Source organism: Amaranthus tricolor, chromosome 12, assembly GCF_026212465.1.
Source record: "Amaranthus tricolor cultivar Red isolate AtriRed21 chromosome 12, ASM2621246v1, whole genome shotgun sequence".
NCBI lineage: Eukaryota > Viridiplantae > Streptophyta > Magnoliopsida > Caryophyllales > Amaranthaceae > Amaranthus > Amaranthus tricolor.
The window spans coordinates 7,794,193-7,808,582 of record NC_080058.1 but is presented as its reverse complement, the minus strand read 5'-3'; the positions used below and the strand labels follow the sequence as shown (position 1 = coordinate 7,808,582).

Below are 14,390 nucleotides of genomic sequence, written 5' to 3'. Positions count from 1 at the left end.
GATGTAGGCATTTTCTTCAAGAATTGTGCGGATAGTTGCTGGTTTTATTACTGGACTGTAGGTCTCTCCACAATCAATGCCAAACTGTTGACCAGTCCATCATCATTGCCTACAAGACGGGCTTTGTGCTTTTAAAAGAACCATTAGAATGCTCTTTATGTCTTAAAATCGCGAAAGAATAAAGTATAATAACATTAGATGGTTTAGGAACTAAATCCCACGTCTTATTTTGAAGCAAAGCATCAAATTCATCAATTATTGTCAATTTCCAATTAAGGACCTTAAGTGCACCTATAGGATTTTTGGGCAAAGGAGATTTGGAAATTTGAGTATGATGCTCTCCATGATATTTGGGATTGGGTTTGAAATACCATGTTGATGGCGGGTTATGGGTCTTGACTCTTGAGGATGATTTTAAGGAAGAAAAGGGTATGGGGTTTGGAATGGAGGTTATGTCGTTTGTAGATGTGGACTGGTTATTTTTCTCACTGATGTGGCTGGCTGACAAGGATAAATGGGGCTGATTTGTTACGGGAGTGGCATGACGATGTGCCCCAGGAGGAGGGAAAATTGGGGCAGATTGAGTAGTAATATCAGGTTGGCTGTGAGGGCCTGCTGGATTGATTGGGTGATTGTGGTCGTGTGGGACTTAAAAATTTGGGCCAGATTGAGGAAGATTTGCAGTGTGGCTGTGAGGGGCTAGAATGGGTGATCAGTGATGAGACATTTGGGTCATGAGGACCATTAGGAGAGGTGGACTCTTGATTGAGATAATTAATTAAGGGGATACACCTTCATCTCAAAAATCATAAGAAATTGGGTTAGGAGTAAATAAATTAGAAAAGCGGCTTTGATTGTTCATGAAGAATAGAGAATACAATGAAAGGCAAGTTAGTTGTATTGGGGAAAAAAACTAGCCAAAAAAATGGTGGATGCTATCGTGAGTAAGAGGCGAAAGCTAGGAAGGTATTGAAAACCTAGACTTTGATACTATGAAAGTAATATTTGTCTTTCATCTTTCATTATTTTCATTGAATATAAAGAGTACAAAGATAAATTTAGGAAACAAGATATTTACAAAATACAAGAGTCTAAGATAAATATACAAATGTACTAAAAATATTACAATATCTTGCAATATTAATATATTCCATTGGATATTGTTATATTTTATTAGTTTTTATGTGTTGCTAACAATGTATGTTTTGCTGCTTGTTCTTTTGTATTCACTCCTTTCAGGTTTCAGTGTTTGACTCAGTAGTACAAGGTGGCGATTCTGTTTGGGAAGGACTTCGTGTTTACAAAGGAAAAGTATTTAAGCTTGAGGAGCATCTGGATAGGTCAGTGACTCTGATGCATATTTTTCATTTCTTTGGTTGATTTGATTACCTGCAAGTTATTTCAGCTCACCAAATTATAAATTGTAGGATTGTCTGATTAGAGTTTCTTCAAATTATTGACATACATTTAAATCGTAGAGAAACTGGTCGGAACTGTCAGCAGATTAAGTTCTGTATATGAGACATTAATGTTATACAAGTCTATTACTTTTCATTAAAAAAAATCTAGATATTATTTTTCTTTTGCCTATTTATTGGTCTATGCTCTAGGTTGAAAGAATATATTTTCTGGGTTGCTCAATGCTCTTCTGATCTCGTTATAAAATTTGTTAACTAAGGGACTTGTATTATAAGAGGAAGAGAACCCGGACTTATTCTAGAGTCATTGTTATCATGAGTCTGTGACTGCTGTTTTGGCTGCAGTTTTGATTGTCACCACTTCAATTATTTGATACTTTCAAAATTTTCATTTTCAGAATGTTTGATTCGGCAAAAGCTCTGGCTTGTGTTGCAACACGTGAAGAGGTGAGGTTGCGGTGACAGAGTTTGAATATTTTCATTATGAGCCTTTTATTGATATGATTTTTGCTTTCATTTCCTATGCGTACATGTCTGCTAAAACAGGTAAAGGAAGCTATATTCACCACTCTTATTAGGAATGGCATGTTTGATAATTCCCATATACGCCTAAGTTTAACTCGTGGCAAGAAGGTACTTTCTTTTCTTGTTCAACCTCTACTTTAGATATTAAAATTTTGACTCATTAAGACAGTGTTACTGTCAACCTCATTTTCTTAATTTCTACTCTTTGCAACTATCAATTTAATTTTTGCTCTCAAAATTGTAATGTCTTTGTGGTTGTTCCTTAAACATGGTGTTATGACATTTGGAAATAGTTACATTTTACTTTTCTGCTTAAAGTTTTAGTGTGATTGAAATTTCTTCTTTTAATGCACTTGTATCGTTTCTGAAGAGAAACCGCCTCTGTACTTCTGCAGGTCACTTCTGGAATGAGTCCTGCATTCAATCTTTATGGATGCACCTTAATTGGTATTTCCACTTACTCAATATTCTTTCTCTTAAATTACTAGCTTGAATAAGTGCAGGGAGTATTTTTTAAATCTATCTAAACTCTGCGACCTTAGCAACTTGTAACTGGACAAGTCTCTGTTAACCTGTCTCCTAGAGGTTCCATAAAAAAGTGATGATATATGATGGGTATTTTTGATTCTGTTATTAGTATTTAATGTTTGAACTGAAATTGATCTTGACAAACCTGAAATGTGTGGAACTCCAGAACTACTTAGATAAGCTTACATCATCAAATATGCACCTTCATGGGTTAGCAAGTGACCGGCGATGCTTTCAAGCTTCTTGGTTTCTCAAACATCAACATGACAATGGTAATTAAGCACATCATCAAGTAAAATCACAAAATCAACTAAGATTAGTGAAGAGTAGAGCACCTGTACCCCTTTTTTGTGTTAGCTCATGAACTAAACTTCACTAATCTAGCAAACATTTAAGCTCTAAAATCCAAACTCGAGCAAATTACCCCTCTTACATATTGATGAGCTACTTTACCCGATAACCTAGTAAATAATTACTCTCAAATCATGACTATAAGCATAAAACCAAAGATAGAACATAAACTAAGCATAAGTACTAGGTAGTATGAATAAACACTTTAAAGCTCTAAAGAACTCAATAGAACCAACATGAAAGTAAAAAAAACTAGTAAAAAGCTATATCAATGAAGTTTAAACAAAGAAAATCAATAATCTGTCAACTAGAAGCAAGGATCTAGAAAGAGGAGTAACATGCAAGAACAAACTAAGAAATGAAAATAAAATATATAAATATCATGAAACTAAGAAAAAGTTACCGAAAATCTTACTTGTTGAAGTAGTAAGTGAAGATGGTTACAAATAAGAAGAATGTTTTTCCTTGAATACTCCACTCGAAATTCAACAAAAGAACAAAATCATCTTAAATGAACTTGGAACTTGAATGAAATATATGAACTAAGCTAAGAAATTGAACTAAAGTCTCTCTTCAGTTGCTCTCCAAGTCTAGAAGAGCCCTTTATATACAAGAAAAACATAAGAGCAAAGAAGTTTAACAACGCAAAAATAAAGTTCCTCATGTTGCTGAAGTGCTTGAACAAGCACTATGCTCGAAAGCACTGGCTTCCAGCAGCTTTTGTCGGTTGTTATTTAATTCCAGAGTACCTTGAACGAGCACTATAGTGCCTTGAATGAGCACTACACCATGTGGCACTAGGAAGCTCTTGGAAGTAAGGCTTGGCTTCTGCGCACCATGGAAAGATGATTTGGGCCACTTGCACCATTGGGTACGCTAAGGAGGCAAAAAACTTTAAAAAATGAGCAAAGCAGGGGGGAGAAGAAGGTAAACAAAGAAAAGGGAGAAATGTGAAAAATGCACCAAAAAATGAACTAAAATATATAAGAATGCAACTATAGCTAACTTAGCCATGACATGAGAAACCATTGACAAAATAAGGGTAGCAATATATGTAAAAGTACTTGAAAATGGACTTAATGACTACCCAATGGGCAATGAGTGACATAAAACTCACTCATCAGAAGGACAACCTTTGTCATGTAGTCATTTTCATAATGTAAAATTGCAGTAATGGTCGTGACCATGGTAACGGGCATTGTGTAGCAGAGTGATGCGGTTATTGTAACGTCTAATATTAGAGGAAAAATAAGATATCCTCGAAATAGGAACGCCTTTTTACATCTTTGGGAAATATTAGTTCTTCTTTTTTGAAAAACTTACAACGCTACCCTTGATGTGATGCAACTTGTTTTTGCACTATTGTCATGCTTGGGAAAAAGTTATTTCCTTTTCTCTTAGTTAAAACGTGAAAATTCAACTGTTTTCTCCTTTGAATTAATTACAAATTACAAATTGCTTGTTCTTCTCCACCAAATTGCTTATGTAAGGATTCCGAGTTATGGCTTAGCATCCTTTTTTCATGTGTTTATCTACAGTTTTGGCCTTCTAAATTTATAACTCCGAAAATAATTGATTCCGAATTTTGTTTTCAAGATGAAGTGTAGTGTTTCGAGTTGTGATTTCATGGCATTGTTTTTCCTTGTGTGGAGTTAACACAAGGCTTCAAACTGGGACCTCAAAGGAATAAGGCTGTGGACAGCCAATTATATTTGACACTTCACCCTTTTGCGTCAAGTAGAAAATTCCCTTGTTCTCAATGAATGTTATCTTGATGGAACTTTTCTTGAAGCTATAGACTGTTTAGATCATTATTTTTACCTCTTCCCATGGTGGATTTATGGGATTAAATTTTAGGCCTTATGTTTGTTCATTGATGTCTGTAGTCAAGTGGTTGAGCATCTTTAAGCAATAATGTCATGTGACTCTATTCTATTTTTTTTTTTTTGTCTTGGCGTTCTGAAATTATATTTTAAAATTGTTCACCTTTATTATATGGGATAATCCTCAGTAAGAGCTAATCACAGTGCGTTCTTTATGTGGAAATGTAGTTCTTGCTGAATGGAAGCCACCTGTCTATGATAACACCAAGGGTATTATTTTGGTTACTGCAACTACCCGTCGTAATTCTCCAAATGTATTAACGCTGTGCCTTTGTTACTGCTTTTTGCTTTTCTTTATTATTGGCTGCGCTTGTCCAATTGCATATATTCTTTTCTACTGATTATGATGCTATGATTTTTCACAATATCTTGCCTTGTCACAGATATAATAAGCTTATCATCCTGCTGACTGGAGAAATGTAGAAATTTACTGGAAGATGCTGACAGTTCCAAACAGCAATTTTGATTGTAGCAGTATATGAGTATTGAATCTTCACTGGAAGATGCTGTTTTGGCTCATTAAGTTTAACTCGTGGCAAGAAGGTACTTTCTTTTCTTGTTCAACCTCTACTTTAGATATTAAAAATTTGACTCATTAAGACAGTGTTATTGTCAACCTCATTTTCTTAATTTCTACTCTTTGCAACTATCAATGCAATTTTTACTCTCAAAACTGTAATGTCTTTGTGGTCGTTCCTTAAACATGGTGTTATGACATTTGGAAATAGTTACATTTTACTTTTCTGCTTAAAGTTTTAGTGTGATTGGAATTTCTTCTTTTAATGCACTTGTATCGTTTCTGAAGAGAAACCGCCTTTGTACTTCTGCAGGTCACTTCTGGAATGAGTCTTGCATTCAATCTTTATGGATGCACCTTAATTGGTATTTCCACTTACTCAGTATTCTTTCTCTTAAATTACTAGCTTGAATAAGTGCTGGGAGTATATTTTTAATCTATCTAAACTTTGCGACCTCAGCAGCTTGTAACTGGACAAGTCTGTTAAAAAAGTGATGAGATATGATGGGTATTTTTGATTCTGTTATTAATATGTAATGTTTGAACTGAAATTGATCTTGACAAACCCTGAAATGTGTGGAACTCCAAAACTACTTAGATAAGCTTACATCATCAAATATGCACCTTCATGGGTTAGTAAGTGACTGGCGATGCTTTCAAGCTTCTTGGTTTCTCAAACATCAACATGACAATGGTAACTAAGCACATCATCAAGTAAAATCACTAAATCAACTAAGATTAGTGAAGAGTAGAGCACCTGCACCCTTTTTTTGTGTTAGCTCATAAACTAAACTTCACTAATCTAGCAAACATTTAAGCTCTACAATCCAAACTCGAGCAAATTATCCCCCTTACATATTGATGAGCTACTTTACCCGATAACCTAGTAAATAATTACTCTCAAATCATGACTATAAGCATAAAACCAAATATAGAACATAAACTAAGCATAAGTACTAGGTAGTATGAATAAACACTTTAAAGCTCTAAAGAACTCAATAGAACCAACTTGAAAGTAAAAAAAACAAGTAAAAAGCTATATCAATGAAGTTTAAACAGAGATAATCAATAACTACCAACTAGAAGCAAGGATCTAGAAAGAGGAGCAACATGCAAGAACAAACTAAGAAATGAAAATAAAATATAAAAATATCATGAAACTAAGAAAAAGATACCGAAAATCTTGCTCGTTGAAGTAGTAAGTGAAGATGATTATAAATAAGAAGAAGAATGTTTTTCCTTGAATACTCCACTCGAAATTCAACAAAAGAACAAAATCGTCATAAATGAACTTGGAACTTGAATGAAATATATGAACTAAGCTAAGAAATTGAACTAAAGTCTCTCTTCAGTTGCTCTCCAAGTCTTGAAGAGCCCTTTATATACAAGGAAAACATAAGAGCAAAGAAGTTTAACAACGCAAAAATAAAGTTCCTCCTGTTGCTGAAGTGCTTGAACAAGCACTATGCTCGAAAGCACTGGCTTCCAGCAGCTTTTGTCGGTTGTTATTTAATTCCAACACTTAGACGAATCATTAACCCAAAGTACCTTGAACGAGCACTATAGTGCTTTGAATGAGCACTACACTATGCGGCACTAGGAAGCTCTTGGAAGTAAGGCTTGGCTTCCGCGCGCCATGGAAAGATGATTTGGGCCACTTGCACCATTGGGTACGCTAAGGAGGCGAGAAACTTACAAAAATGAGCAAAGCAGGGGGGAGAAGAAGGTAAACAAAAAAAAGGGAGAAATGCGTTCAGAGCTAATCACGTGCATTCTTTCTGTGGAAATGTAGTTCTTGCTGAATGGAAGCCACCTGTCTATGATAACACCAAGGGTATTGTTTTGGTTACTGCAACTACCCGTCTTAATTCTCCAAATGTATTAACGTTGTGCCTTTGTATACTGCTTTAGCGTGCTTTTCTTTATGATGCTATGATTTTTCACAATATCTTGCCTTGTCACGGATATAATAAGCTTATCATCCTGCTGACTGAATAATGTAGAAATTTACTGGAAGATGCTGGCAGTTCCAAACAGCAATTTTGATTGTAGCAGTATATGAGTATTGAATCTTCAGTGTGATGTTACTGGTCCTCTGATTAGTTCAACAAATGATTCTACTGATTTAAGGATTCATTAATTGTCATAGTTGTCTCCTTATTTTTCGAGATGCAATTGAAGAATGACTAGTTTAATGTTCCTACAAGACTTTATATTGTTTTGTCAGAGATTTATGATAAGTACATCTTCTGATATTTTCTTAAATGGTTGAAAAGTCAATTTTACTTTTTGTAACTTTACTTAGTTTCTGTTTTGAAAGTTAGGATTATAAAATTAACTTTTCTTTGATTACTTAAGTAAAGGGTAAAACAAAATATTGTCCAACGTGCTCTTATTTAGATGCATTCGCTGAACTGGATGCAAAATTGTAGAAGAGTGAAATTCATAATCAATGCCCGTTTATTTGAGCTATCTATTCTATGTTCTTGCAGAATTTGGATTCAAAGATCCATCATAACAACTTACTGAACAACATACTTGCTATAAGGTATATTCTGCTGCTAATATGCCATGTGAAGATGTTAGCTGTTCAGTATTTACAACTTCAAGATTAAAGGCCCTCTAAATGTTTGGCCAAAATGTTTATTGGGTTTATCAATTTTGATCTTAATATAGAATGATGAATGCATTAATGTGATATTTTCTACTTATACTAAGTTTCAGTAACCTTTTCTGATCCAGATAGAAGGAAATAATGCAAATGCTGATGATGCCATAATGCTTGATAAAGACGGATATGTATCTGAAACAAATGCAACAAATATTGTGAGATCCCTTTTCACGCGGTTTACTTTTATGACCCCCATTTATCATGTTTATAATCTGAAAGATGTCTCTTTGCTATTCCACTCTTCCCTTCCCCCAAAATGAATGATAAAAAGGTTTTAAGTGAATGTTTGCAATTAGATAAACAGCCCAATTTACATGCGGTTGTTTTTTTATGTAAATCATAAGTGTCATCAATGCCTTCAACATTGCGAAAGTATTAATCACAGTTTAAAGAAATGTGCTTAGAAATGACAATGGATGGGAGACATTTGAGTGCTATTCGAACTTTAATTGACTGTCTACTTAGGTCTAAATTCCACATAAAAGTGAATTTTACACCTGTGTCATCTTATTACATTTTTTCATAAACTTCTAGAAAAGAAAAATTATACAAAATGAACTTGGTTATAAAATTTCAATATGCATTGCATATTTTATCGAAGGGTTTCTGTATCTTGATCTCTCCCTCTCCCCAGCTGTTGGTATCTGTTTAGATCCCTGCCTATTTTATGACAACTTTTGTGCAGCATATGTACTTAAAAAAGGCACACCTTTTAATTTTGCATGCAGCTGTTTTATGACTAGTTGAAGTTTTTTCATGCAGTTTATGGTGAAAAAGGCAGAGTCTTTACACCTCACGCAGACTATTGTCTTCCTGGAATAACTCGAGCTACTGTAAGTTGTACATCCCCCCGTGGTTTGTGGTATTTAACACTTAGCATTGATAAAAATAATAAAAAAAATAAATAAATAAATAAATAAAAATCAGCATAAATGTGTTTTCTCCTTAGTGGAAAGATGGTTTAATGTTGATCTATACATAATAGAGAATCATTTGAAAGATTTCAAAGGGGTATTACCCATATAGAAATGGAATTTCATGAATAACTCTTCTTCTCTTCTCTTGCACCACTGTAAATTTTCAATATCTATTGAGTAGAATACTCTGCTATATTGCAGCTCTCATGATAGACCTGGCCTGATATCTAGTTCTCCTTTAGAGTATCTAATAATCAGCTTTGCAAATTTGCAGGTCATGGACCTTGTGGTGAAGGAGGGTTTTGTCTTAGAAGAGCGACGGATCAGCCTCTCAGAGTTCCATACGGCAGATGAGGTCTTAATTTCCACATTACTGATATTGTGTTTTGTTAAAAAGGATTTGACATTTCTTGTACATTCTAAGAGCAAATGCTGTGGCTTAATATTGCTCTCTTCTTGAATTACCTTTCGAGAGATGCACTGTGGTCAATATATGAATTAGTTAAACAAAAAAGTTCTTCCACTTGGTGATATTCTTAAAAGTATTATGTAAAACCTGCCCAATAAATTATAAGTTGTGCTAGCTATATTTACACCTTTTTAATTCATCATTAATGTGACGTTTCGATTTGTAGACTTTGCATGATTTTATGTGATTTGAGATTTGTGGACTTTGTATGATTTTGATTTTGATGAGAAGTTGCCTGGAAGCAAAAGTATTTTACTTGCTCTCTCTTAAACAACCTCTTATATCCGACTTATATTTGCTGCAGGTGTGGACAACTGGAACAATGGGAGAACTGAGCCCAGTAAGTCTTTCCAATCTGCATCTTGACTTTGATGAGCTTTTTGAGCTGCATTGTGCAAGTGCTTAATGTGATATCTCTTATCAGGCTGTGAAGATTGATGGCCGTTTGATTGGAGACGGACAGGTAGGACCTGTGACACTAAGATTGCAGGAGGCTTACAAAAAATTGACAGAAGATATAGGTGTTCCTATCCCCACCTATCAGAAAATTTGATCGATTTCTGTTGAAAGGTATGCGAATATGTCCTTGCTGATCTAGTTAAAGCTTGAGAATTCTGATTGTGAATGAATGATTACATTTTCAGTCTATTTAATGTCATTTCTACTGCTTGATTTCTATGTTTCCTGGGCACTTGTCTTATTTAGACTTATATTGCTGGAGTAGACAGCTTGAATGGTGAATCTGATTCACTTTCAAATAAGTTGGATTCCAAACAAACAGCTGCAAATGAAGAACGCACCAGCAGGAAAAAACCCGTGTTCTTCAAAGATATTTTTTCGTTGTTGATTTTTATAAATTTAGTTTTTGTATAGGATATGCTGGTTTAAAATAAGAACCTCTGACTATGCGTGCTGAGCGCCTAGGTAGTGATTTGATGGAGTTTCGGGTTTAGCCTTGTTATGCAATGTTTCATTGTGTTCTAATATGTAAATTAAAATTCTTGATTCTGGACAATTATCTTAACATTCAATAAGATTTTGGTAAATTTGCAACTTCGTACAGCTTTGATTAGCTCTCTTTCTCAAAGCGACCCCACTGGCTTATGCTAATTGACCCCCATGGGCCATGGTAGTGCCGTGCTGAAAACAGAAGAGTTGGGATAAAACAAATGAATCTATTTTCAAACTCAAGGGTTTTCTTTCCATTTAAACATTAACATAGTTCACAAACACAAAATCAAAACCAAATATAATTTATTGGGCAACAAATATTTAAAGAATAATGTTTAAGCATCACTAATCAATTTACATAAAATCCCAACTCACAAAAAACAACTCCCATCTCCCTCATTTGCAAATGAGTATTTTAACAATCTTAATTAACTTAACAACTTAACCATACATCAAATATCTATGAGACCATCTCATCAATCTATCCAAACTACTAGGCATAAACTTCCTTGCAAACAAATAACAAACATTAGTCTTCTCCCCATTATATTCACATGTAGCATTACTCCTCAAATTGATCAACAATTGTGGTGTTGTCCAATACCTTTCATATCTCCCTGGGTGGGGCCCTTCAACAGACCAATCAACCCATGTCACACTTCTTCCTGAATTTTTATTTGGAAGCTTAATATTCACATATGTTTGTATGTAATGTTCATCTCCATAACAAAGAGTTCTTACAATATTTTGCAAAAATAGGGAAGTATTTTCGATCCGAGCTGACCTCGAGGGCTAACTCGCGACTCATGTCGAACCATTGAGACCCTTTTCGCCATTGAGAAAGTTGAACCTTAGGGTACATATGGTTGTTATATCGGCCTCTTCCGGTCTCGCCTTTATCATCATATACTTCAATGTAGCTTTTTTTAGAGTTTATTATGTAGAAATAAACTGTTCTGAAGTTGAATAGGGGGATGCATGATTCTGAGAGGAGTACGAAACGTTGGTTTGAGTGGTCTAGTAGGGCGTTGCCTAATAGACGTCGCACCGCTTCTACCATGTTAAATTTGCCCCATTCTACCACCTACAGTAGTAATATTGATGCGTTAGAAGTATTTATTAATACTATATTTACTCGATAATCAGATAAAATAGAGTAAAAGTCTTGTACAGACTAATTCCACACTATTTTAGAATGGACCAATCTAATAATAAGTATTTTTCAATAATTGTATTTGTCAAGTAAAAATACTTAATATTTTAATATACTTTTTAAGACTAGTCCACACAAAAATAGTGTAGATGCTTTATTAAATAATGTTTAAATAAATAATACCAATTAATGATAGTGTACTTTTGTTAATTAGTTCCTAATAAATACTGATTTAAGTATATGATACTAATCAAAGTATTTATAATAAGCCCTTAGTGTTGCATATAGGCTAGCAAATCCATTAGAATATTAGACATCCTCAAACAAGTGTACAACAAAAAAGTAAGTTTGTGTGGATTCGAATCTTCAAACTCTATTTTAGATGGTGGGAGTCACTTAATAATACTGGAATAATAAATTGTAGTAGTGATGTTAAACTGAGAAAGAAATGAACAAAAGGAAGTAGTCTAGCAACTGTTACACAGCCAAAATTCGAAAGACAAAGTATGAAATTATATCCAAAAGAGCTAAGAGTAGAATCTAAGCAAAGTACTTGAAAAAGGTTTCGTCTAGAGATGAAAAATAAAGCTTTACAAGCTAGAATATGCCAAAATTACGGTAATCAAAATTACTAATTCTTTAATCATTCTTTCCTACTGTTATTCATCCATTTATACTTTTCCTCCAATAACATATTGGATGGGTCATGGGTTCTAACTTTTGACTTATAACACAAATTCTTGTATGCGATGGTCTCATTGTGAGACATGCCTCATACTTAGATTATATAATTCAATAATAAAAACTTTTATCTTATGGGCTTTGTATTTTGAAGTCATTTCATCACGAGACAATCTCGTACAATATGGGCTAAATTTATAAATGACCAACCAAATACGATTTAATAAGTCGTGGGTTCAAACCGTATCCAGGACAGTTTATAAACGAGGATAGTATTGTAATTTTGGTAACTAAACTTTAAATACATATACCAAATTCTATGATCATAACAAGTTAGACAATAGGCATGATCATACCAAATTGACTAAGGACCTTTTGATGTTTAATATTTATTTTCATCACTATAATTTCATTATTTCCACTCTATAACATAGTTGATAGAATTAGATTTATAGTTATTAAATTAGTGCTTATTAATTTTTTGTATAGGTTAAAAAATCTTTAGATTTCCAATATCAACTAATCCAAATGTTCACATTTCAATTATTATAGTATAAACTTAGGTAATATTTAATTTTGGTGGAAAAATTTAACTTTTATCAATATGTTTAGTAAAATATTAAGCTATATGTGTTTTTGAAGGTAAAAGTTATATTGCCTTAATATTATTATAGTTTTTCTCATTATAAATAAATCGTAGTTGATGAAAGATAAATATGATTCATTACTAGTATTAATTAGTTATACTAATTCATCTAAAATCGGCTAAAATTTGTCTAAATTTGCTAAATTCCATTCACATTATATAGTAAATTATGTAACACACTACTATTCAAAAATCTAAACTAAGTAGCCATCGATTATTTGTCTATATATTTTGCGAGGGTTTACAATAATTTCAAATCCCTACAATATTCCTTTAAACAGACGGTCTTGTGGATCTTACTTCAATTTTACATATATATTAAACCCATAAAATTTAAGAATTAAAATTTTTAAAATAATGTAGACACTAAATAAGATCGCTCCCCTAATTATAGTTACTCTTCTATAGTTTTATAAATGGGAAAGAATTTTGGAAAAAGAGAGAATATTTAGTGGATTCGTTAACTCCTAATCTATCATTAATTAATTAATTAATGTATTTTAGAGAAATTATTTATATTTTTTTCTTGATAAATACTTGTAATAATAAGTATAATTATTTGAGCCTCTTCGAAAATAAAAACAGCTTTATACATGCTAATCGGTAACCAAACTTCGAATTTTTGAAAAATGCCTTAAAAATTAAATCTTTTACTGGACTCAACTTATTTATATGTTTATGACAAATAAAATTTCTAAAATTTATCTTTAGAAAATAAAGATTTCGAGTACTGCTATAAGTTCATATACTCCAAAAGATTTTCAACGTATATTCATTTAATTACACCACTTAAATGGTAACACATGATTATATTCCTATTTCCTATTTTCTTTCGGAACTGAATATCTTAATAGTTCCTTACAAAAAATAAAAAAAATTACATATTATATTCATATTCATGGTTCTTTAGTCAACAAAAAAATCATTCATATATTTTTTTAATGATTATCTTTTTAAATTCAGCTATTGAATGCACTATTTTAACATTAAATACATAATTTTCATAAAAAATACAAAAAAGTTGATACATATTATATTATATTATATTATATATATATATAAATATATATATATATATATATATATATATATATATATATATATATATATATATATTAAAATCTAATTGTTAAAAATAGAGAGAAATAACAATCCTAATCTAATTATAAAAACCAATAAAGCCAATTGATATATAATTCAAAAAAAAGGAGACGAAGGATGATATATTCATACCTTGCTTGGGATTGTTCGAGCAAAAAAGACAGAATATTTAGGGTATGTTCCATTAAAACAAGGGCCAGCATGCACGTAAATAGAGTATAATCCTTCATATCCACGAAAGAATTTATCCCAAAGTGGGGCCATTGGCAAATTCCCACGTACTAAAAACATAAACGCTATTTTAGGTTTTTGTTCTAATTTTTCCATTATTTTCTTGTCTTCTATTTTTGGAGCCATGGAAGCCATCCATAATAATTCTTCATCATCCATATCATGTTTTAATGGTAATGCCGACACGAACCCTAGTTTCCGATTTGCCGGGGCTGGTGACGGTAACATCTTCGGCGGCAGCGGCAGACGGTGTAATCGTTGTGGCCGCTTCCGCGGACTTGTAGATGATAGTCGTGGAAAGGATGTATGATTTGTGGTTATGTTTATGAGTTCTTTGGAAGTGATGAA

The 14,390-nt window shown here is 33.0% G+C and overlaps 1 protein-coding gene and 1 pseudogene across 1 annotated transcript in view; one reads left to right on the top strand and one right to left on the bottom strand.

Moving 5' to 3' along the window:
• The window catches only part of LOC130828144 (branched-chain-amino-acid aminotransferase-like protein 1), a 25,808-nt gene extending 15,257 nt beyond the window's left edge, over window positions 1–10,551 (top strand). The window contains exons 9-20 of the mRNA XM_057693959.1: window positions 1,240–1,340; window positions 1,817–1,865; window positions 1,965–2,051; window positions 2,339–2,390; window positions 4,874–4,959; window positions 7,715–7,766; window positions 7,963–8,048; window positions 8,643–8,726; window positions 9,085–9,165; window positions 9,584–9,619; window positions 9,704–9,849; window positions 9,985–10,551. Of these exons, the coding sequence (XP_057549942.1) occupies window positions 1,240–1,340; window positions 1,817–1,865; window positions 1,965–2,051; window positions 2,339–2,390; window positions 4,874–4,959; window positions 7,715–7,766; window positions 7,963–8,048; window positions 8,643–8,726; window positions 9,085–9,165; window positions 9,584–9,619; window positions 9,704–9,832 (843 nt within the window). The 3' untranslated portion in view covers window positions 9,833–9,849; window positions 9,985–10,551. The remainder of the gene's footprint in view (window positions 1–1,239; window positions 1,341–1,816; window positions 1,866–1,964; window positions 2,052–2,338; window positions 2,391–4,873; window positions 4,960–7,714; window positions 7,767–7,962; window positions 8,049–8,642; window positions 8,727–9,084; window positions 9,166–9,583; window positions 9,620–9,703; window positions 9,850–9,984) is intronic.
• LOC130828143 (glycosyltransferase BC10-like) lies at window positions 10,545–14,390 on the bottom strand (annotated as a pseudogene).